Raw genomic sequence first — 21,839 nt, 5'->3', positions numbered from 1 at the left:
TCATACTTCCTAAATGGAAATAACTGGTATTTAGTGTTGTATTTGGAGGTCTCTGTAAGTAATACCTCCCTCCCTATTCTAAGTTTGGAACAAACTGGGGCATAGACACAGGAAAGAGACATAAGACAAAAATACTACCTTAATTTTTAATGAAGCTGACTGGAAAAACTAGCTTTTGCTCTGTAGCTAAGTGGGCTTGCTATATTTCTCCCTGAATTGAGTAGATTTATTTGTGTAGTGGCGGGTGGGGCAGGACAATAGTATCACTCTGTCCCTGAAACAGGTTCACTTAACCCACAGTGAGAGCGCATGGAAATATTTGCTCTCTGCAGTCAGCCAAATCCAAAAAGAGAACTCAGAAGCATCTATTCTTGTCCACTTTTTCCAAACTCACTCATCTTCCCTTAGAGTGGAGAGAGGCCAGAAGTCTTATTCTAATGGAAGTCCCTCTATATGGAAAAGAAGGCTTCTCCCTTCAATACCATAAGACAGGGTAAGGAAGAAAAAAAAGAATAATAATAAGAAGAAGAAGAAGAAGGAAGGAGAAGGCTTCTCCCTTAACATTTAGGAAAACCATTGATTTTGGTGTTTATCTTATAACTGACCACCTTACCAAAGTCTCTATGATTTTTAGTTGATTTTTTTTTATTTTTACTTTTTGGGAAACACTTAAATCATAAGCAAATAATGACAATTTTATCTCTTCCCTTCTAATATTTATATTTCTTATTTATTTTTCTTATCTTATTGCATTGGCTTTATTCTATAGCCATTATAGCAGGCATCCTTTTGACAGACTTAAATGAGACTACCTTTAGTGTTTCACCATTAAATATGTTTGTTGATGGCTTCTGATAAACTTTGTCATGTTAAAAGTTTAAACTTTCTTCCTATAATAGTTTACTAAGAGTTTTTAGAAATTTATGGGTCATTAGTTTTGAAGTTTATAAAATACTTTTAAAGCATCTATCCCATTGATAATATCCTGTAATTTGTTTTCCTTTAACAATGCAATGAATTTACAAATTCCCTAATGTTGGATTTTTCTTGCGCCTCTGGAATAAATCTTGCTTGATCATGGTGGGTTTTGAGTTGCTTTAATAGTAAACTGGATTCAAATGGCTAAAATTTTATTTAATAGTTTTACAACTATTATATACTTAAATATATAGTGCAGATTCACATATTGAAGATTTATCAGTGAGCTTTAGAAGGTGGTCCTGGCTCAGATGAGTTTGGGAAATGCCAGGTTAAACAAACCAAACAGGTTTCTTTACTCCTGGACTTCACAGAGGCCTTCCTTAATATACGAACACTTATCGTGATTCTCCAAAAGGTACACTATAAACGGCATGCAGCACTTTCTCAAGTTGCCTACAGAAGCCCATTTTCAAAAAATAAATATTAAATTCTCTGGGGACTCGTGTTCTAGGTTAGTCATCTGCAGTTCTTTTTGGTATTGTCTGTTGGATTTTGGTATCAGGGTTATGCTAAACTTGGGAAATGAAATAAAAATTTTTGTTTCTTTTGTTTATTTCTTCCTGTGTAACAGTTTAAGTAACATAGGGATGATCTGTGCCCTGATGGGATGATAGGGCTTGCTGTAAAGCCATCTGAACCCATGGCATTTCTGAGTAGTGAAGACACTGGGAATGCACACGTGCATGGCTTCCCTACAGGATGTTTCCCCCGACAGCCCATTCTGCTTGGCACCCTTTTCTTTAGGATCAAACAGCTATTATGGAAAAGCCTAGAATGTGTGAAAATGAGACTCAATGCATTAGCAAATCAATGCTGATCACTCCTGCATGGTCCTCAGGTCCTAATGAATGCTCCAGCCTCCTGGCAGGAAACCTTTCAAATCTTGCACACGCTGGCCTCTGCCTGGGGTGCCTGGCTGGGCCGTGTGGGGGGCATGGTTGGTTAAGGCGCAGAGTCCGCCTTTCCTACCAGCCACTCTACCTGAGGGTCAAGCTCTGGACCCTCCCCCAACCATCCAGCTCCATTTTATCCTTGGCTTATGCCTTTCCCCAAGTACTGCAGGGTAGGACTCCTGCTAAAAACCTTCTAGATGCTTGCCTGAGGCTGGCCCCATAAACCTGATTCTAGGCTTCTGGGGATAAATCATCTAACCAACATAAGAGAATTGCTAGGAAATTGGGGTTAGTTTGAGACGACTGGCTGAGCTCACCTTAGGTGAGCTGGGGGGTGGGGAAAGATGAGCTGAAGGATTCTAGGGTTCAGTGAAGCCTAGAATGGCTGGGTGGGCGGAGAGTCCTTAGAAGGGGCCAACTTCTAGCCTGAGGGCCTGGGGGCTTCCAGGGATCTGCAGCCGAGCGGAAGACTGGTCTTGCGTACAGCGAGGCCTACGAGAGCTAAGTGGGCTGAGGGTCCCTGGAAAAGACCAGCCTGGGGGCGGGGACCATCGATGCCCCAGGCTCTAGAGGCCGTGGGCTCCCGGGGGCCTGAGGCTGGACTGGGGTCGCCGGCGGGCTCGGGGAGGCCCGGGTGGGCGCACCGGGGCCCTGCCTGCGGCTGACGGGCTGGGTCGAGGGGGAGGCTGGGGAGGCGGGGTGCCGGCCGGGGCGGCGGGGTGCCGGCCGGGGCGGCGGCGCGGGCTCGGGACGCCAGGGCTCCCTCTCCCTCCTCCCGCCCGAGCCAGCCTCGGGCGCCGGGCGCCTCCCCCGATCCTGAACCAGCGCCAGCGCCGGGAGGCCCGGAGCCCGGCCCGCCGCCGCGGCCCGCGGAGGGAGCCGCCGCCGCCGCCGCCACTGCCGTTGTCGCCGCCGCCGCCAGGCCGCGCCCCGCCCCTCCGCCGCCGCCGCCGCTCTCGGTGAGGCTCGCGCTCGAGCTGCGGCGCCGGCTCCTGCCGCCTGGGCCCCGGGCCCGGCCCCTCTTGCGCCGCCCGGGCGATGAGAAGCTGCTTCTGCGTGAGACGGAGCCGGGACCCGCCGCCGCCGCAGCCACCGCCGCCGCCGCCCCAGCGGGGAACAGTTAAGTGAGGCCCGGGCGCCGCGGAGGCTCGGCGGAGCCGGCCCTGCAGCCGGGAGGGCGGGCGGGCGGGCGCGGGCCCCGGGCCGAGGGGCGGGCGGACGGGAGGAGCCGGGCCGCGCCGAGGCCTGCGGGCTCCGTGCCCGGCCCGCGGCGGGGACAGGCCCGGGCGGCCTTTGCAGAGCCCCGAGCACGCCGCGGCTGCCGGTGCCCGGGCTCGGCCTGGCGGCGAGAGGCGGGAGAAGCTGGGGGACCCGAGTGCCAGCAGCGCCCCCAAGGCCCGGGCAGGTGAGGGGCGCCGAGAGCCACCTCTGCCCGCGTGAGAGGGAGGCGGCCCACCTGGGCACAGACTGGGGACAGTCAATCGTTTGACCGGCCTGGCCTGGGGTCCTGCTCTCTCTGGTCACGTGGGTGCAGACCAACGTGCACCTGCCCCAGGGGCATCACTGCCTCTGTGACCTGGGCACAGCAGAGAGGACACCTAAACCCTCGGGCACCTGTCTGCAAGGTGACATGCCCAGCCTGGGTACCTGAGACCCAGAGCACCCATCCAGGAACATGGTGGGCACGTCGAGCACCCTACAGTGACTCCAACACCAGCGAGACGGGAGGAGCAGGGGCTGGGACGAGAGCTGAGGCATGGCACCAGGGGACATCACATCCTCAGAGGAGGCACCAGGGAACGGGGTAGACCCAAGAGCATCTTTTGTCCTCTTTGTTACCAACACACAACTGTTCTAAATCAGCAGCCCTTCTCACCATGAAAGATGAGACTCTTCTGTTCCCTGCCCCTCAACACCTCTTGCACAAGGCACTGAGGAAGACCACAGGAGGGCAAAAGGCAAATGGTGGTTGCCCCTTCCCTGCTTCCTGCCCCCACCCAAGAACCAGAGCCCACTCCGATTGCTGCCACAAAAGCAGACAGCAGACCAGCTCCTCTTAGGGGCCTTTGTCTCTCGTGGTTCCTTCTCAGTATAATCTCATTGTACATTTCTCGACAGCTGGCTGGATCTCATCTCGTTTTAACAGGGCTAGGAAATCTTATCAGCGGCACCAGGAAAGCTTAGAAAGTTAAAAAATAAGCTCTGTGAAGCCTTGACTAACTGAAAAACTCAATGTGCCAGGATGTTTAGTTACAGTAGATGGTGACACCTTTCTTGCTTGTTAGAAATCATGTGGGGTCCTTGGAGATACTGTACCATGCTCAGAATCTTTAAATAGGGCCTCAGAGAGATGAGGCTTCTGCTTGGGACCCGGGCTCCAAGCCCCATGGGAAGCAGTTGATGTGGCGATTACTGGTTCATTTAAACCTAAACTTACCTTCTGTAATCCACATTTTTCATTCCTTCCTTCTAGGCTTTAGGTCACACTCCTAATTTAGGTTCAAGGCATTTTCCTTGCCCTGTCTCCATCCTGCTAGGGACCTTTTACCACTTCCAACTGGAATGTTGTGCCATGGTTATGTGCAGGGAGTTTAGAATTAGCCCTCAGCTTAAGTCTTGGCTTTCCTACTTACTTTGTGCCCTTGGACAAATTATTGAACTTTTCTGAGTTTCAGTTTCCTCATCTGTAGAGTGAAACTAATGATAGTATTCATCTCATGGGATTATGGTGTGATGTAAATGAAATTTTGCAAGAAAAGTCTAGCTCAGTGCCTGCTACATGGCAAGAAGTCAGTAAATGGTAGGGGCCATTATGAGAGGTTTGTTAACGGATGAATGAGAGGAGTAGCTTATTTATTTATTTTTAGAGTTTCTTTCTGTCTGCTTTTTTTTTGGTTTTTGTTTGTTTTTGAGACAGGGTCTCACTGTCACTCAGGCTGGAGTGCAGTGGTACCATCATGGCTTACTGCAGCCTTGAACTCCTGGGCTCAAGCGATTCTCCCACCTCAGCCTCCCAAGTATAGGTGCCTGCCACCACGCTCGGCTGTTTTTTAAATTATTATTATTTTTAGTAGAGTTGGGGTCTTGCTATGTTGCCCAAGCTGGTCTTGAACACCAGAGCTTAAGTAATCCTCCCACCTTGGCCTCCCAAATTCCTGGGATTACAGGCATGAGCCACCACGCCTGGCCTATTATTTAGTCTTTAACGGGACAACCAGGAAGTGATGGTATAGTAGAAAGAACACTGGACTTGGATTTAGGAGCTTGAGTTTGACTCTCAGGCTACCTCCTGGACCCCAGGTGACCCTAGGGGAGTCACAGAACCTTTCTGAATCCCCATTTCCGTAATGTAAAAGTGTCTTAAGAACAAAGCCTACCCCATAAAGCTAATCAGTCAAGAAGAGCTGAAGGAGCTAATGTATGTGACTGCACTTGGCGCTGCAGGAGGTGGCGGTCCTCATGAAATGTAAGTGTGTGATTCAGCATCCAGCAGCAGATCATGGTGTTTTTTCAGGTCCGATGTTTATACAATTTGTTGCGGGGAGAGCATTAAGAAAAAGAACACAAGAATATCCTGTGTTTGTACATGTTACAGAACCACGCCACCATGTGAGCACACTGCTGGATGCCCTCTCAGGGCCTTGGAAGGGGTAAGGGAGAAGTGTAGTCTCTATCCATTTCATGGAGGATCTTCTCCTGGGGGGATCAGAATCCAAATGGCATAGGCCCCTCTGTCTGAGTTTGCTGGAAGTGCTCCATACTCAAAGGGAGACATCCTTGCCACACTGCAAAATAATGACGGTGCTGGAGTCAAGCATGGGAAAAGTCGAAGGTGCTATGATGATGATGGAGATAACAAATGACTACATGGCTGGATGTGGTTAGGCTGAGCACACTGTGTTGCAGAGCCTCCTTTGCAGGTTGGGTTGTGGAGGGGAGGCCTGGGTTTCTTGAATAGACACCTTCTCCCCAGGCTGCTCTGGCTCTCACTGAGGCCCACCCTGGCCAGCATTTCCCCAACCCACCCCGCCCCCAACCCCGGCTCTCCTTGGCCTTCTGCTTGCTGGGCTGCCCTAGGGAATCGTGGCTTCCCTGCGCTGTCTGCACTAGTTGCAGTGGGTTTGCCAGAGTCAGGTCTCCTGTCTCCGGCTGCCTGGGAGGCAAAGCCACTGCAGAGTGTGCTTGACATTACCTCCCTTGTTGGGGACATCCTGTGGGCATGCATTTGGTTTACTTGACACGCTTCTGGCGAGATGCAGAGCTTGTCCAGGCAGAAATGTGAGAGCCCTGTGGGCCTGGAGCCCAGGGGTTGCACATAGTAGCTTTGTAGCTCATACTTCCCTTAGGACTGGAGGGCCATCTTGTTGGACCTGTGGCAGGAGTCAACACGAGTTTGTTCTTTCTTTCTTTACACACGCACACACACACACACACGCACACACACAAACACACACACACACACTTAAAAAAACAGATTCTAATCAGCAGAGCAGAATATTCAAAAGAATATCCCCTGATCCTTTAGAAGAGAGAAATAAATGAGTTTGTAATGCACTAAATATGCCTGTGGTGTTGATGAAAATGCAGATTCTAGGACCTCATACTCAGACTTTATTGAATCAGAATTTCTGGGGAACGGGACCTGGAATCTGCAGTCTTAACAGACACCTTGGGTTATACTTCTGCTTACCGAAATTAGAGACCTACAGTTCTTGATGCTTTCTAAAAAAGTGTTAAATACACGTAACATAAAATTGACCATCCTACTCATTTTTAAGTGCACAGATCGGTGGCATTATGCACATTCACACTGTGGTGCAACTAAGCTCCAGAACTTTTCATCTTGCAAAACCGAAACTCTGTGCTCATAAAACAACTTTGCATTTCCCCCTTTCCTCACCCCTGGCAACCACCATTCTGCTTTGTGTTTCTGTGAGTTTGACTACCCTGGGTAGTCAAACTGTATGATCCTAGTGGATCATACAGTATTTGTCTTTTTGTGACTGGCTTGTTTAGTTTAGCATACTGTCCTCAAGGTTCATCATGTTGTAGCATATTTCAGAATTTCCTTCCTTTTTAAGGCTGAATAATACTCCATTGAATATGTGGACCATATTTTGTTCATTCATCCATAGATGGATGCTTGGGTTGCTTCTATCTTTTGGCTATTGTGAATAATGTCGCTCCGAACATGGGTCTACAATTCTCTTTGAGACCCTGATTTAAATTCTTTTGTGTAGATACCCAGAAGTGGAATTGCTGGATCATATGGTAATTCTATTTATAATTTTCTGAGGAACCACCACACTGTTTTCCATAACATAGTGGCTGTGCCATTTTACATTCCCACCAGCAGTGTGCCAGAGTTTCCAATCTCTTCACATGCTTGCGAACAGTTATTTTGTTTGTATGTTTGTTTGTTTCTGGTAGTAGCCATCGTAATGAGTATAAGGTGAGATGTCATTTGGATTTGCATTTCCCTAGTGGCAAGTGATGTTGAGCATCTTTTTGGGTGCTGGTTGGCTATTCGTATATTGTCTTTGGAAAGACTTGTTATTCAAGTCCTTTGCCCATTTTTAAATTAAGGAATTTGTTTTTTTGTTGTTGATTTGTAGGAGTTTTTTATAGATTCACATATTAACTCCTCATCAGATACATGATTTGCAAATATTTCCTCCCATTCCATAGGTTGCCTTTTTACTCTGTTGATTGCCTTTTGCTGCAAATTCTTGATGCTTTCTACACATTATAACCCTGTAGAAACAATATTATTTGCTATTCCGGTTTTATAGGGATGGAAACTCAGGCCCAGTTTAGTTTAACTTGCCTAAGGTTATACAGTAAGTGTCAGAGCTGGAATTCAAGTTCGGGTCCCTTGGACTCCAAAGGGGGCACCCCTCCCATTCCTCTGCTCTGCCTGACTTTCCCCCCTTAGAGCTAATAGCATAAGGAGGCCCCATGGAAGTCTGAAGGAAGGGGCGTTGGTTGGAGAAATGTTCAGTTGCAGGTGGGGAAGTATGAACGGAAGGCCTGGGAATCTCTTCCATTAGACCACTGGGGTGCCCCTTCCTGTAGCTCAACATCATTGCTTAGATCTTAGAAACAGCAGAGAAGTGCAGACAGGTTTTTTAGTTCAGTTTGATTGTGTTTTGTTTATTTGTTTTCTTAAGCATTTTATAAGCTTGTTTCAGAGCCCATCTGCTCCTTGCAGTTCCCCGAGCAGTCCCTGTGTGTTCACACCACGGTGCCTTTGTTGAGGCTGTGTCTTCTGCTTGCAAGACTTTCACCACTCCACACACCCCCGTCTTTCAGGGAGGCCAGTTCTTTGCTCACCTTTCCCTGCGTCACCAGGCAGAAGGAAGAGTCCCCTCCTTTGCAGTCCCTTTCTCTTGGGATATTTCCCACAGCCTGTGAGCTCCATGTCTTATTCATTGCTCTATCACCCAGCACTGTGGAGCTTCTCCTTGGCTGTGCACTCTCCAGTCTCAGTCCCAGCCTGAACCAATTAAATGAGAACCTGAGGATAGGGAATGGGAAAGCTGTGCTTCTACAAGCTCTCCGGGGCATTCTTCCTGCAGCCAGCCTGGGCACCCACTGGCCCCTGACAGGCCCACATCCAGCCTGGCTGCACTGAGTTAGATCTAAATCTGGAACTCCCTGGAAGTGCTGCAGTCCCTTCCCCCCTCCTCTGTAAGTGGCTCACCCCTGGGGTCATGGTGTGTGTCCTGTATGGAGGAATCAGTGATCCCAGACCCCGGGCTTTCACTGGAAGGGGTCTGACAGCTCTGCTGTTCCCCCGCCCCTTTATGTGCCCCTGCCCCTTTTGTGTCCCCACCCCTTTATGTGCCCTCTCCCCTTTATGTGCCCTCCTTAATCCAGTGAAACTTGGCAATTTTGAGAGGATAGGAATTTTGTTTGTTTATCCTTCCCCCATTCATTCATAATCCATTTATTGAGCACCCACCATAAGCTGGGCATTGTGGTGGACATAACACACCTTTGAGTAACTTACAGTCTGCTAGGGAAAGCATGTTCTAGCCTTCTGAGAGGAAAGGCTGTGTGTGTATGTGTACGTGTGCACGAGTGCATGTGTGCACATACGTGTGCTAAGACTACGTGCTTGCATGATATCAGGATTCTGAGTGGTGGCACCTGTCTGACTGGGAAATTGGAGAAAGTTTGAGGGGAATGGAAGATGTGACCCTGGTGTTTTGTTTTGGTTTTTTTTGAGACAGACTCTCACTCTGTCACCCAGGCTAGAGTGCAGTGGTGCAATCTTGGCTCACTGCAACCTCCGCCACCCAGGTTCAAGTGATTCTTCTGCCTCAGCCTCCCGAGTAGGTAGGACTACAGGTGCGTGCCACCATGCCTGGCTAATTTTTGTATTTTTAGTAAAGACAGGATTTCACCATATGGGCCAGGCTGGTCTCGAACTCCTGACCTTGTGATCCGTCCGCCTCAGACTCCCAAGGTGCTGGGATTACAGGCGTGAGCCACTGCGCCTGGCCATGACCCTGGTTTTATTTATTTACTCATTTATTTTTTTGAGATGAGGTCTGGCTCTGTCACCCAGGCTGGAGTGCAGTGGCACCATCTCAGCTCACTGCAACCTCCACCTCCTGGGTTTAAGCGATTCTTGTGCCTCACCCTCTCGAGTAGCTGGGATTACAGGCACCCACCACCACACCCAGCTAATTTTTGTATTTTTAGTAGAGATGCGGTTTTGCCATGTTGGCCAGGCTGGTCTCAAACTCCTGACCTCAAGTGATCCGCCTGCCTTGGCCTCAAAGTGCTGGGATTACAGGCGTGAGCCACCACGCCCGTGTGTGACCCTGGTTTTAAATGGTGGGGTGGGTGTCTGCAGGGGAGGAACCTGGTGCCCTTGGGTGAACTGTCAAGAGGAAGGAGGGGGAGACTGGAGGGCTGATTCTGAGGCTTTTGTCCATGGAAGATTACCTTTAGGTTCATTCCATCCATCCATCCATCCATTCATTCATTCATCAAATACCTGATGAATACCTGCTCTCTTGTACTTAAATTTTGGACTGTAGACCAGCTGTTTTAGTGTCAGCTGGGAGCTTGTTACAAATGCATGTTCTTAGACCAGCTCAGGCGTACTGCATCAGTATCTCAGGGGGTGGGGTTCAGGAATGTCCGTTTTAACGACCTCTTCTGGTGATTTTTGCACATGCTAAAGTTAGATAACTCCCACTCCAGAATGTGGACTTTCCATCTCATTACTGTAGCCTCAGTGCTTAGCCCAAGTGGCTCCGTACTCATCTGTGGACTCACTGTTCACGCGCCAGGCCCCCTTAGAGACCGGGAATGTAGGAGGATGCTTCAGGGGGAAGATGGCAAGGTCAGCTGAATTTGAGGTATTCCTGAGCCATGTGGGCAAAGACGCGAGACAGATACCTCTGAGTCTCAGGAGAAAAGCCTGGGCTTGAGATATTTTGGAAGTCATTAGCATATGGGTAGAATGATTAGATGACCAAATATATGAAAAAAAATTCTCAAGACCCATGTGAAAGTCAGAGAGGGGTGTGGTGGCCTGGCTGGCCTGAAGACAGGTGTTCTGATGATTCTGGCAGGGGCCCCCATTTGCCTGGCACTGAAATTATATTAGTGTCTTTACTGTATGAGCACCGTGCCCATAAGGGCAAGCTGAGACTCCTATCACCAAACACTCAGGAACCATTGCTTTTGGGGCCTCCAGGATGGTTTCATTTGTAGGCATCTGCCTTCTCTTGGGGTCCTTTTTTTCTCCTTCTCTACAGGGGACAATATGGCACCACCCAGCAAAACCTGATGGGAGTGGACATGGACTACCCTCATTTGCAGTAATCATGGGCAAGCAGGTGGTACCCACAGTGTACTGGAGAATGCCCTACCCTCGAGTAATGTTCCCTGGTTTGTGCAGAGTCAGGCCTGTATGGGGCAGGGCTTTGGCCAGGGCCGTGCTGTAGAACTTGATCCTGAATTTATTTTTGGAAAGTGAATCCTGGAACCTACCATTGCACCATAAGGGCTGCAGCAATCTGAACCCTAGTCCTGCCTCATGGGGTTTATGCAAAATCTGTTTGGTAATCAAATGGTTAATAGAAATTTAAGCATAAGGCAGATTGAATACACACGTGCATACACTGGATTCTTCTGTTGGGGGGGAAAGGAAGTGCTCACAATTGTTAGTTCCCGAGCTGGAAAATTCTTTGCGATCTAGGAGAGCTTAGAAAAATATTTGCCTTAGTTGCCCAACAACTTAGCAGCCCTCCTAGGAGCCAGTGACTTGTTGCCACCTGACTATGTCCAGCAGCATTTGTCAGAGTGATTTGACTCTGACTGGTCACCAGGTAATCTGTCCAAAGTTCAGAAGGTGTCAGGATGCTATCCTGAGGCTCCACAGTGACAGCCTCTCAGTCTGTGCACTGTCCCCCACGGGTGGCCCCAAAGCCAGCTGCCCATTTAACTGGGCACAGCATGGACACTGGCCTCAGCTCTCAGCCTTCTGAGGAGGTAGGTCTCTGCACCTTTCTGTAAGGAGGTGGCTGGGTTTGTGTGTGTGGTGTGCATTGGTGAGGCCTGGCCACAGGTTCCCTCCTTGGGGACAGGCAGTCCCTTGCCTGTCCTTCTGTCCCTTGCTTGCAATTTGCCAGCAGAAAGGTGTCAATAATCCCGGGGCACCAGAGGTGGGCATGTATTCCTACAGACCATCGCTGCCAATAGGAAACAGGCAAAGACCCTTTCTATGAAGGCCGGAGCAGCAGCTTTTACTGGGGGACAACCCATTTCCAGCAGCTACCTGCTCTTGTGGCGTTTCCTACGGCGAATGAAATGTTTATTCTTCTCCCTTCCTCAGCCCTGTAAGCTGGTATATGTGAGCACGCAGTTTTTGTCTTTGGTGCCCTTGACTTTGGATTTCAAGCAAGCTGATCACAAGTTTGCCCTTCTGTAGGGATGTAATTAAGCCACTGGTTTTGTCATTTCAATTACAGTAGCCCAATTTAGCCTGCCCCCCTTTAATACTTTGAAATTACTCTCCTCAAAAGTTGTATGCCAGTCATGACTTCAGCCCTGAGCAGCAGCGCTGGCTGGCGCCGCTTCTGAGCCGGCCTCACCGTGGCAGGAGGCCGAGATGGCGGGAGGCTGGAACGTGGGCCCACTGCCCAGGGCACCTGCTTTGAAGGCAGCGCCCCCTGCCCCCTGCAGTTGTTGCTCCCTGAAAGCACTTTAAACTCCTCGGCCCACACCCCGCCGCTGGAAGGGCCTGGGTGGAGAGAGGTCTGAGCTTTGTTAGTTGGGTTTTGATTTCAGTACAGGAGTTGATAAAACGAGATAAACCCCAGGCTCAGGAGGGCCATGGAAATTAAACAGAGATGATATCAAAGTTCCCCTGAGTTTTCAACTGTGATACAGTAGCTCTGTTTTCTCCCAGACTGGGGCCGGGAGGCACGCCTTTGATTCCGAAACAATGTTCAGCATCAGTTAAGCCCAGCACTGCTGACTTTCAGGGATTAAACACACTGTTGTAGTAATTCTTTGATCAGCTACAAGGGAGCAGTGTGCCGTCTGTATGAAGGGTCTTTATAGTTAAAGTTCATTTCTCCGTGAACCCGGGATGACAGCCTTGGCTAGGTGCTGCAGTGCCGGGAGCTGGGGCCTCCCCAAGCGCTATCTGCAGCACTGCAGGCAGAAGCTGGAAGCAGGCTTGCTCCTGGCTTTGTTGTGTGGTTTGCATGGTGCTCTTTGAGCATGGCATGGTGGAAAAAATCCTTCTAGCTTGGAAAACACTTCACCTTAACCCTCCCCAGCTTTCCCATTCCGTACACATGTGGGCGCACATACATGTATGTGTGTGCACGCACGCGCGCGCGCGCGCACACACACACACACACACACACACACACTACTCTCCTGCCTTGCCGAGGGAGCCTCTCGGGGCAGACAACACTGCCTGAACCGAGGCTCTGCAGCCCCCAGCCTTGGAAATGATCTCACAGAGGCTGTATGCCCGCTGAGGGGAGAGGTCAGAATGGAACCATCTGGGACCTGATGACTTGCGAGGTGAAAGTAAGAGGACCTGCTCAAGGTCCAATCTGAGTCCCTGGCATCCTACCACCTTTATTCCTTACCCAGCATGTATTGAGAATAGACTTAGATTGGCCCAATCCTATAGTTCTGAAAAATTTCAACATTTGTCTTGTCATCCAAAACACTGGGTCAGCTTTGGGGGTTCCCTATAGAGACCTTCCTCGCAGCCACAGCTGGGATGGCACAAGTTTCCCCATTTTGCTTCCCCCTCCTCCTGATTGGCCCTGCAACTGCCAGTTGGTAATGGAGCCCCCGTGAGCTGTCGATCCTGCTCGCACCGTGCCATAGATCAACCTATTCCCTCCTGTGCGGTGCTTGGATCTCCCTCATTAGGCCTAAATTTACCTCCATCCCACACAAACATGGCCTTAGCTCATTTTTATTGTTGTAAATTATTTATGAGGGGAATGTTGAATCTTGAAACTGAGGTGTGAGGAAAATTAATCCCGTGTTACTTTTATCCTTCTGTACTTTTTCCCCCTTGCTTGACTTATTGAGCTGTGGCTAGAGAAAGAAAAGCTTTGGCATTTTGAAATATAATTAGTGTTGAAACTGCTTTCTCAATTGGATGGGATGTTGGTGCCTCTCTGCCTAGTACAACAGAAAACAGACCAGACCTAGGGAGGAAGACCAGCCGTCCCATTCCTGGAAGGTGACCCGGCCACCTCCCAGGTTTGATGTGAGCTTCAACTGGGAAGGAGCCTGAGAAAGCTTCTCGAGAGCTGCAAAGCGCTGTCCAAATGCAACAGACCTGTTAGTGTGTTTTGCGGGCAGTTTGGACTTTGAGATACAGATGGATGCTGGATGAGGAGCTGTTGATACAACCTGGGGTTGTTGCCAGTAGGCCTCCGGATTTGATGTGAGAGGGCCGGCATGAATGGCCTCCTCGAGTCCTTAGCCGCGGGGCCATCCTTCCTGGCTTGAGGCTCCGCGCGGCCTGGGAAATGTGGAGCGCTAGTTAATAAATGGCCTTTTGTTAGGAAGGTCAATTGAAGTGCCAGTAGAGACGCCGTTAAAAGTAATTTGCAGTCAGAAAATATGTAATTCAGGGCAAGCGGCTTTGAGTGATGGCCCCTGCCATGGATATCTTGGGCGTTTCTCATTAAAAGCTGCCTTGGCTGGTGATGGCGCTTCCTCGATGAGTCGACTGTAGCCCGCGCGGCCCGGAGCCATTTGTCCATATTTCACAAAGGCCGCCTCCGTCCGGGGCACAGCAGCTGGGGGGAAGGAGGGAGAACGGCTGGCGTTGGAGATGCTCTGCGCGCAGCTCTGCAGGGCCCTCTGGCAGGCCAGGCCCGGCTCCTTTGTCTGCCTCAGCCGGGGGCCGCCCGCAGCCATCTTTGAACCTTCTCCTGGGCCGCCACAGGGCATTGTGGGAGCAGCATGGCTTCTTCCAGGGCATGGTGACCCTCCTGCTGTTGAGAGCGGGCTCCAGGCAGAGGGCCATTGTCATCATCGTACCGGGGAGGATACTGTGACCAGGGGATGTGGCAATGAATCCACCAGCAAATAAGATACTGCTTATTCATGCTTACCCCCACTTCCCTCTCTCCTCCTTTTTCTTTGTCACTTTCTTTTCTCTCTCTCTGATAGTAGAGTCCATACTATCTTAAAAAAAAAAAAAAAACTTACCTCACATGTTCTTTATTAAATTCACAGCGTGATATTTTAGCACTGGCAGAATTCGTACATTCTGTTAATGAGTTGTTAATTGCAAAGCATTCTTGGTAACCAACAGCAGGTACCAATATTTTGCAAACTGCAGCAATGTTATTTTCATGTTACCAATACTACGGGATTTTTCAAGTGCTGAGCCCTTTTGATCAATGCCTGCTCTGGATCTGCAGGTGCAGATATTTAATTCTAAACCTTTATTGGGGACATGCACTAAGTAAATATTCACTCAAATATTTACTTAGTGCCTACTGTGTGCAGGAAGCACTAAGCCCTGTGTTTTATGCAAATAAACCTGCCTGGTAAATGAAACTTGAAAGTAGAAAATGATGCAGTGATGCAGTGTGATACCCCCTGCCCTGGCCGTTTAGAAGCTTATTTTCAGAAGAATTAGGTAAAGCATAACTTTGTTAAGCTTTGTTGTAAACAGAAGAGGAGACTGCAGCTGTGCCAGGCACTTCCTAGCCTTGATCGAGGACTCAGCTCCATTGCATTGACAAGTCTGTTTCCGGAGCTTTTTGTGGGTTCCACTGACTTCATGGGAGACTTGCATACAGCATTTTGATTGTTCCTATTTAGGAGGCTGCAGTCATTTTTAATGGCCTCTGCCTTTTCTGATTCTAGGCTAGAAGCAAGAATATTCCTCCTGCCTGCTTAGTGAGGTAGGGTGTTTGGTTTGTGTTAGAAGCAGTAACCAGCCTTGAGAGATCTGGCAGACCTACAGCCAGTGGAGTTTAATTGCTGCAGAAGGAGGTGGAATTTGACTTGCTCTTTTTCACTGCTTGTCCTTTTAAAAGTACTTAGGTTCATTTACATATGGTGTTGCCTCTTTTATTTGCTTTCTGGTGCACTGCCACTCCAGCTGCCCAGACCCAGTGCTCTCTATATTCTACCTGTCTCCTCTGGTCGCATCAAGAGGCAGTCAGCAGCAGAATAATAATTCCATTTTCCCTCCCTTTCTCTCAAAGTGCCCGGCAAGAATTATGATCATTGTTAGTATTTGGCTTTGAGTAAGTGCCCACATGACCCGAGGGTAAAACACAGCAAAGGGATCTGCCAGTCCCCTATGGAGTGACGCCTATCACATTTCTGACCAGTTACCTGGACTTGTGTGTCCCAAACCCCACCAGTTTTATGTGGTTTTTTTGAGCGCCTACTGTGTACCAGGGACCTCTCCAGGCCTTTCATTTACATCCACTCTCTTTGACTCTCTTGGTCCTCACAGCAGCTCTGCAAGGGTCAGTATCATGACCTCGTTTCATAGCTGAGAAAATGAAGGGTCCAGGAGGTTAAATTGCTTACTCAAAGTCACCAGCTAGTCAGTCATGGAGCCTGGACTCCAACACCATTCCTTCACCTGAGCCCAGAACACTTATTTCTGTGTTTGCAAAATTCCTTGCTTCTTTGCAAAGCTCTGCGTGCTGAAGGCCTAACCTTGGCTGTGGGTTTGGAAGTCTAGGCCTCCGTAGGAGAGATTGCAAGGGAGAGAGAGGAAAGGTGTTGTTAAGCTTAGCCGTGTCTGATATGTCTTCAGAGCAGCTACTGGTATCTGTTCAGAAATCAAGCAGCTGGATGGCGGAGTTAAGAATGACGTGCTCTTGGGTTTGAGTCAAGCTCACCTCCTGAGAGTAGAGACAAGCTCTCATCTTAGCTCAGTGTTCAAAGCTAACTTGAGAAGAGTGGGAAACAGAGGTGATTTGAATTCTTGACCTGGGGAAAGGGTCACATAGGGTCAGGACTCATTCAACCAGTACAGGTATGTGAAACTCAGGGTATTTGCCCCAAGATTCTGGTTCTGTTTGAGACTTTATATTATTCACATAAATGCTATGTTTGAATTTTGTGTTTTCTTTTTCCTTTGCTGAACCAGGACCAGTCCACCATGCCTGAAGTCAAAGACCTCTCAGAAGCCTTGCCAGAAACGTCAATGGATCCCATCACGGGAGTCGGGGTGGTGGCTTCTCGGAACCGAGCCCCGACAGGCTATGATGTAGTAAGTCAAGATACTAGTTTGTACATTTTGCTCACTGATTCTACAAGTATTTATCTCCTGTGTCCAAGACCTTCTGGCCCTTGCGTGTAAGATGTGCTTCTTCCCTCTAGGAACTTAATCCAGGGAGGGCGTGGAGAGCATCCTGGTTTGGGAGTCAGAAGACCTGAGCCCATCTGGGCCGTTTCCTGGCCTTGACCACCTCTGTGATGGTCATTTTCACCTTCTGTAAAATTAAGGAGTTAGATTCATTGATTTTCAACTTCTGGTTGTGACATTTCATGAAAAGGATCCAGAGTCTATGAACGACTCCTGGTGGTTGTCATATATTGTCATGCATGTGTAAATATTGTAAAGGCATTGTCCTATGTCTGTGTAGCTCTTTACAGTTTAAAATGTTTCCTGCCCATGAACTCATTTAGCTCTCTTGGGCTTTTGGAAGGCTGGGAGGGCAAGTAGCTGTATCACCTCTTTGCTGATTAGGAGAACCCACGCTCTGAGAAGTGAAGTAACAGAGTCCCAGTCCTTGGATATGGTGAATCATCAGGACCAGACCCCCTCCAAGTCCAGTGCTGTGGCTGACCACACCACCACAATTTAGTGGAGAACTTTCGTTGCTTTTCAGCAGACATCTGTGCTGGTGTTCAGTAGTCCTGATGATTGGAACTGGTTATTTTGTTGTTTCAGTAGGTAAATTCTGATTCGGGTGGAGCTTGCAAAGTACAGAGGAACGTTAGGAGGGTTTAATTAACAGTGGATATTATCATGTGTTCTGAGATTCTAAGGTGGTCTTATGTTTACTTTCCTCACTTTGTTTGTGACGTTTTGTTCTTATTCACTGAAAATGTGCACCAAGAATGCATAAGAGTGAAAGAACACGAATCTCATTAGCCAACACTGAAAACCTCCCACAGCAATTAGAATAGTCTCTGATGTCCTGCAGTGAGGAGAATGTGATGCCCGGTCCAGCAGAAGAAGCCCTAAGGCAGGGTTTCCCAACTTCGGCACTGTTGACATTTAGGGCAAGACAATCCGATAATTCTTTGCTATATGTTTTCCTGTGCATCCTATGATGTTTAGCTGCGTTCCTGGCCTCTCCTTAGTGAATACCAGTAGCACCTGTCCCTCCTTCCCCAGTGGTGACAACCCAAAATGTCTCCAGACATAGCCAGATGTCTCCAGGAGCAGGGGGTGGCTGGGCAGAATCAGCCCCCATTGAGAACTGCAATGGTCAAGGCAGATCTGTACTGGGTCAGCCAGTGCTGGGTCCCGGGTAAGGAAGGAGGAGCCTGTTCAAATGCTACACATCCCTTCTCTAACTGTCTGAAAGCTCATAAACATTTTAAAAGTGAAAAAGTGAAGGAAACTTTTCTGACAAACATTTCAGTCTTACCTGCTGCTTGACTTCAAAGCGTGGTTTGAATGTATAACTTTCCATAAAATAGAATCATTAGGTATGGCTTTGTGCCACGAAACTCTGGGGGGAGCTAATAAAAATGTTCCTGATTTGAGAAGCCAAAGTGTCTTTTGATGAATTAGGGATGAAGCAGCAAGTCATGAATCAAGGCAGGGACTGGGAGTTCCCGCTGTGGGAGAGGACGGGCTCAGGGGTCGCTCTCCTAGGAGGGCTCACAGGGAGCTTGAGCCCAAGGCAGGGGTCTCCCCATCTTCCCATGCCCTCTTTTGTTGATCTGTATCTTTAGCATTCCGTTTGTACCTTTAGGGTCATCCTGCTTGCCTGGGTAGTGGGTGGCAGATGGCCTTTGATAGTTTGGTTTTCTGGAAGTCTTGGTAAGTCTGACAGGAGCAGAATCTATCCCTATCATTTTCTCCTAACATCTAGCTCAGGGCAGAAGAGCGCAGTGTCAAATGAGTAAAATTAATAAGCACATTTCATGATTGTGCTGTGCCATGCATTTTAGTGGGAGGTGAGCAGGGCAAGGGGCTTGAGCTCATCCGCCCGGTAATTACCCAGCTCTGCACGGCCGAGGTGGAGACTGCCTGGGCTCCCTCTGAAAGCCCTAACAGGGAGAGAGGTGGGAGTCCCCTCTTGGTACTGGCCTCTGGACTGTGTGCAGATAAGTGTCTCGTTCCCCAGAGGTCTGGCCCCAAGTTCAAGGAAGGCGGGGAGGGCATGGTGAGAAGAGAGACTTCTCATTCCTTTTATCTGGAGTTTCATATTAAGTCAACATCCAAACCAAAGTGCAAGGCGCTCTGTGGTGGCTAGGCTGCAGAGATGCTGAGACAGAACTCCAGCAGATGAGGAAGCCCTGCTGCGGATTGGGCCGAGACCTCTCTCTGTCTGTTGTAGCTGCTGTAGGATTAATTTCTCCCTGCGCACAGAGCCCGTTAAGTACTGCCACCACGCAGCCCTGCGAGTTAGGCACCAGATGGACTGGTGACCCTGAGTAGCACAACTGCTTTAAAATGAGCTTAGGTCCCATTGCTGCTTGAGGTAAAAGGTGCCAAATGTTCATTTATAAAAATTTAATTCAATAACTTCCCTTCTCTCTGGGTCAGGGGAGCCTTCTTAGGCTAGGGGGCTGGGGATTATTTGCTAAACTTCTCAATTTATTGTTCCGACGTCTGCGGTCCTCTCTGAAAGAGCCTCGCTTTTCTGTTCTGCACCCACACTATCTGGGAGTGACTGGTGCTTCTCGCCCCTTGCAGTCAGAGTTGGGGTGAGTCTCGTCCATCTTTGTGATGCCACATGTCCGGAGTAGTGACTATATGTCATAGATAACCAGTGTTTGCCAAAGGTAGTGCATGCTGTTTTATCCTGGGTGGATGGTCAGTTTTCGAAGAATTGTAATGCTATAAGAAGCACTTCCTGCTACAATGCCTGTGTGCAGAATGTAACCTTTGATTTACAAGCCACTCTGGGATGTTGCAGTGTCTAAAGGGCATCAAGCTGGACATTACTGAGAATCATTGTTGGGTGTGTTTCCAGCAATACACATTTTACCTTTCACCCACATTCCTTTGCCTTTCTAAATAAATGCTTATGGCCAAGCATGGTGGCTCATGCCTGTAATCCCTGCACTTTGGGAGGCCGAAGTGGGCAGATCACTTGAGGTCAGGAGTTCAAGACCAGCCTGGCCAACATGGTGAAACCCCATCTCTACTAAAAATACAAAACATTAGCTGGGTGTGGTGGTGCATGCCTGTAATCCCAGCTACTCATGAGACTGAGGCAGGACAATCGATTGAACCCAGAAGGCAGAGGTTGCAGTGAGCCGAGACTGCGCCACTGCGCTCCAGCCTGGGCAACAGAGTGAGACTCTGTCTCTAAATAAATAAATAAATTAATAAATTAATGCCTACAACTCAGAGACTGAAGCTGCAACACTATATTTATGAGATGACTCTTTTTCCATAAAGGACATGTCTTCCTTTCCTTGAAAATATACTTTTCTTGGTAAAAAAAAAAAAAAAAAAAAAAACACAGAGAAAGTGAGACGAATCAAACACTCCAGAACATTTTAATTTTAAATTGTTTGTCTATCCACCCCATTTTTTGAGTACCTACTATGTGCCAGCTAGGAGCTGGGAAGACAGCGATGAGCAAAACACACACAGCTCCTGCCTTCACGAAGCACACAGTCTGGAGGGGAAGACAGGCAATGATGGTTGCAAATAAATAAAAGATGAAATTGGGGGTAAGTGCTTTGAAGGGAAGTCCTTATAGATGATTTATCTTTCAGATCTAGCTTTCCAGATAATTCTGACAGCATGAACCCCTTGCATCCTGCTTCGAAAAATCACTGATCATTCCCTTCCTTCCATACCTGGAAGCCTGCTAGGTGTTGGAGCCTTTCCCAGGAGACTGCCTCAAAGGTGCTCACAGTTCTTCAGCGCCAGCTTTCTCCCCTGCCACCACATGGCGCCTTTTTTGTTGGTGACATCTGCGAGGTTGTCCCATGGCTGGGTTCAGCTCCCTGCTCACCTGGCAGCTGCTGCTCTGGCCTTTCTGGCCTGTGTAGGGGTTGGACACCGCTCTCCCTGCATCTCCCCCTCCTCTGTGACCCTCCATGGTGTCTTAGTCCTTTTGTGCTGCCATAACGCTATCCCTAAGACTGAGTAGTTTATAAAGAGCAGGATTTATTTCTTACAGGTCTGGAGGCTGGGAAGTCTAAGGTGAAGGGCCTGCATCTGGCAAGGGCCTCATTGCTGCATCATCCCATGGCGGAAGTCGGAGGGGCAAGAGAAGGAGAGTGAGCAGGAGGGGGCCACACACATCCTTTAATTGGGAACCCACTCCTGGGATAAGACTGTTAATCTATTCATGAGGACAGAACCCTCAGGACCTAATCACTTCTCACAGGTCCCATCTCTCAACACTGTTGCACTGGGGATAAAGTTTCTAGCACATGAACATTGGGGGCACATTGAAAGCATAGCATATGGCTTCCCATAGAGCAGCTGAGACCAAACTTACTTTTAGTGAGACCTTTCTGGGACTTTGGGGATAATGGGAGTGAGATATTAAAACTCAGAGGATCTCGACAGCTGTGGTGGGGGTCCAGGTCCATGCTCAGACCTCTTCCTAGCCAGCCCTGTGTCTTGCTGTTGGCTGCCTTCATCTTGCCTACCTCAGAAAAGCGTTGAGAGCTGCCACACCTTAGCAGCCAGGCTAAACTGCATCCTGGTCTTAGACAGACTAGGAGATATTTTATTCTTTTCTCTCACTCCAATTTAAGACCTCCTCCATTCTCTTCTGGAGAAATCCCACCCAACACACAGGAGTCTTTCTGGCAAAGTAACCCTGAAGTGACAGATCAGCCTCAGGCTCCGTGACTCTTTCTGAAAGTCCAGGTAAGGGATTCCCAGGCGTTAGCGGGCCTCAGTCCCCTGGAGGGCCCTGCATCAGAGTTCCTGCCTGAAGGGTGCTTTCCACCTTCGGGCATATCTAGAAGAGCAAAGGCCTGATGATAATAAGCATAGGTTTCAGTGGCAGGCAAGGAGCCACTCCCCAGGAGGTCTCTCTGATAACCACATGTAGGATAAAAATCCAAATTCTTTGATTTGGCTTTCATGATTTCAGTGTATCTTACAGTCTTACTTCCTTCTGCTCATCCTTTCTCCAGAACCATTGAACGGCTCACTTTCTCACATCCAGAATAAGCAGGAACTTTGTACCATTGTACCTTTAAACCCTCTTTCTTCATGTTTCTGAAATGCCTATACCCAGTCCCCCAACTTTTCTCATCCTT

The 21,839-nt window shown here is 48.8% G+C and overlaps 1 protein-coding gene across 2 annotated transcripts in view; it reads left to right on the top strand.

The window, feature by feature from the left end:
* The first annotated feature begins 2,594 nt into the window (after positions 1-2,594).
* MVB12B (multivesicular body subunit 12B) overlaps positions 2,595-21,839 on the top strand; it is a 180,170-nt gene continuing 160,925 nt past the window's right edge. The window contains exons 1-2 of one of the 2 annotated variants that reach the window (XM_055117600.3): positions 2,595-2,993; positions 16,507-16,629. In XM_055117600.3, coding sequence (XP_054973575.1) covers positions 2,913-2,993; positions 16,507-16,629 — 204 coding nt within the window. In that variant the 5' untranslated portion in view covers positions 2,595-2,912. The remainder of the gene's footprint in view (positions 2,994-16,506; positions 16,630-21,839) is intronic. The other variant, XM_034929072.4, reaches the window with a different exon arrangement.

The sequence above is a fragment of the Pan paniscus genome, chromosome 11, assembly GCF_029289425.2.
Source record: "Pan paniscus chromosome 11, NHGRI_mPanPan1-v2.0_pri, whole genome shotgun sequence".
In the NCBI taxonomy this organism is placed as follows: domain Eukaryota; kingdom Metazoa; phylum Chordata; class Mammalia; order Primates; family Hominidae; genus Pan; species Pan paniscus.
Note: the sequence above shows the minus strand (reverse complement) of the source record. Positions and strands in the feature narration are given on the sequence as shown.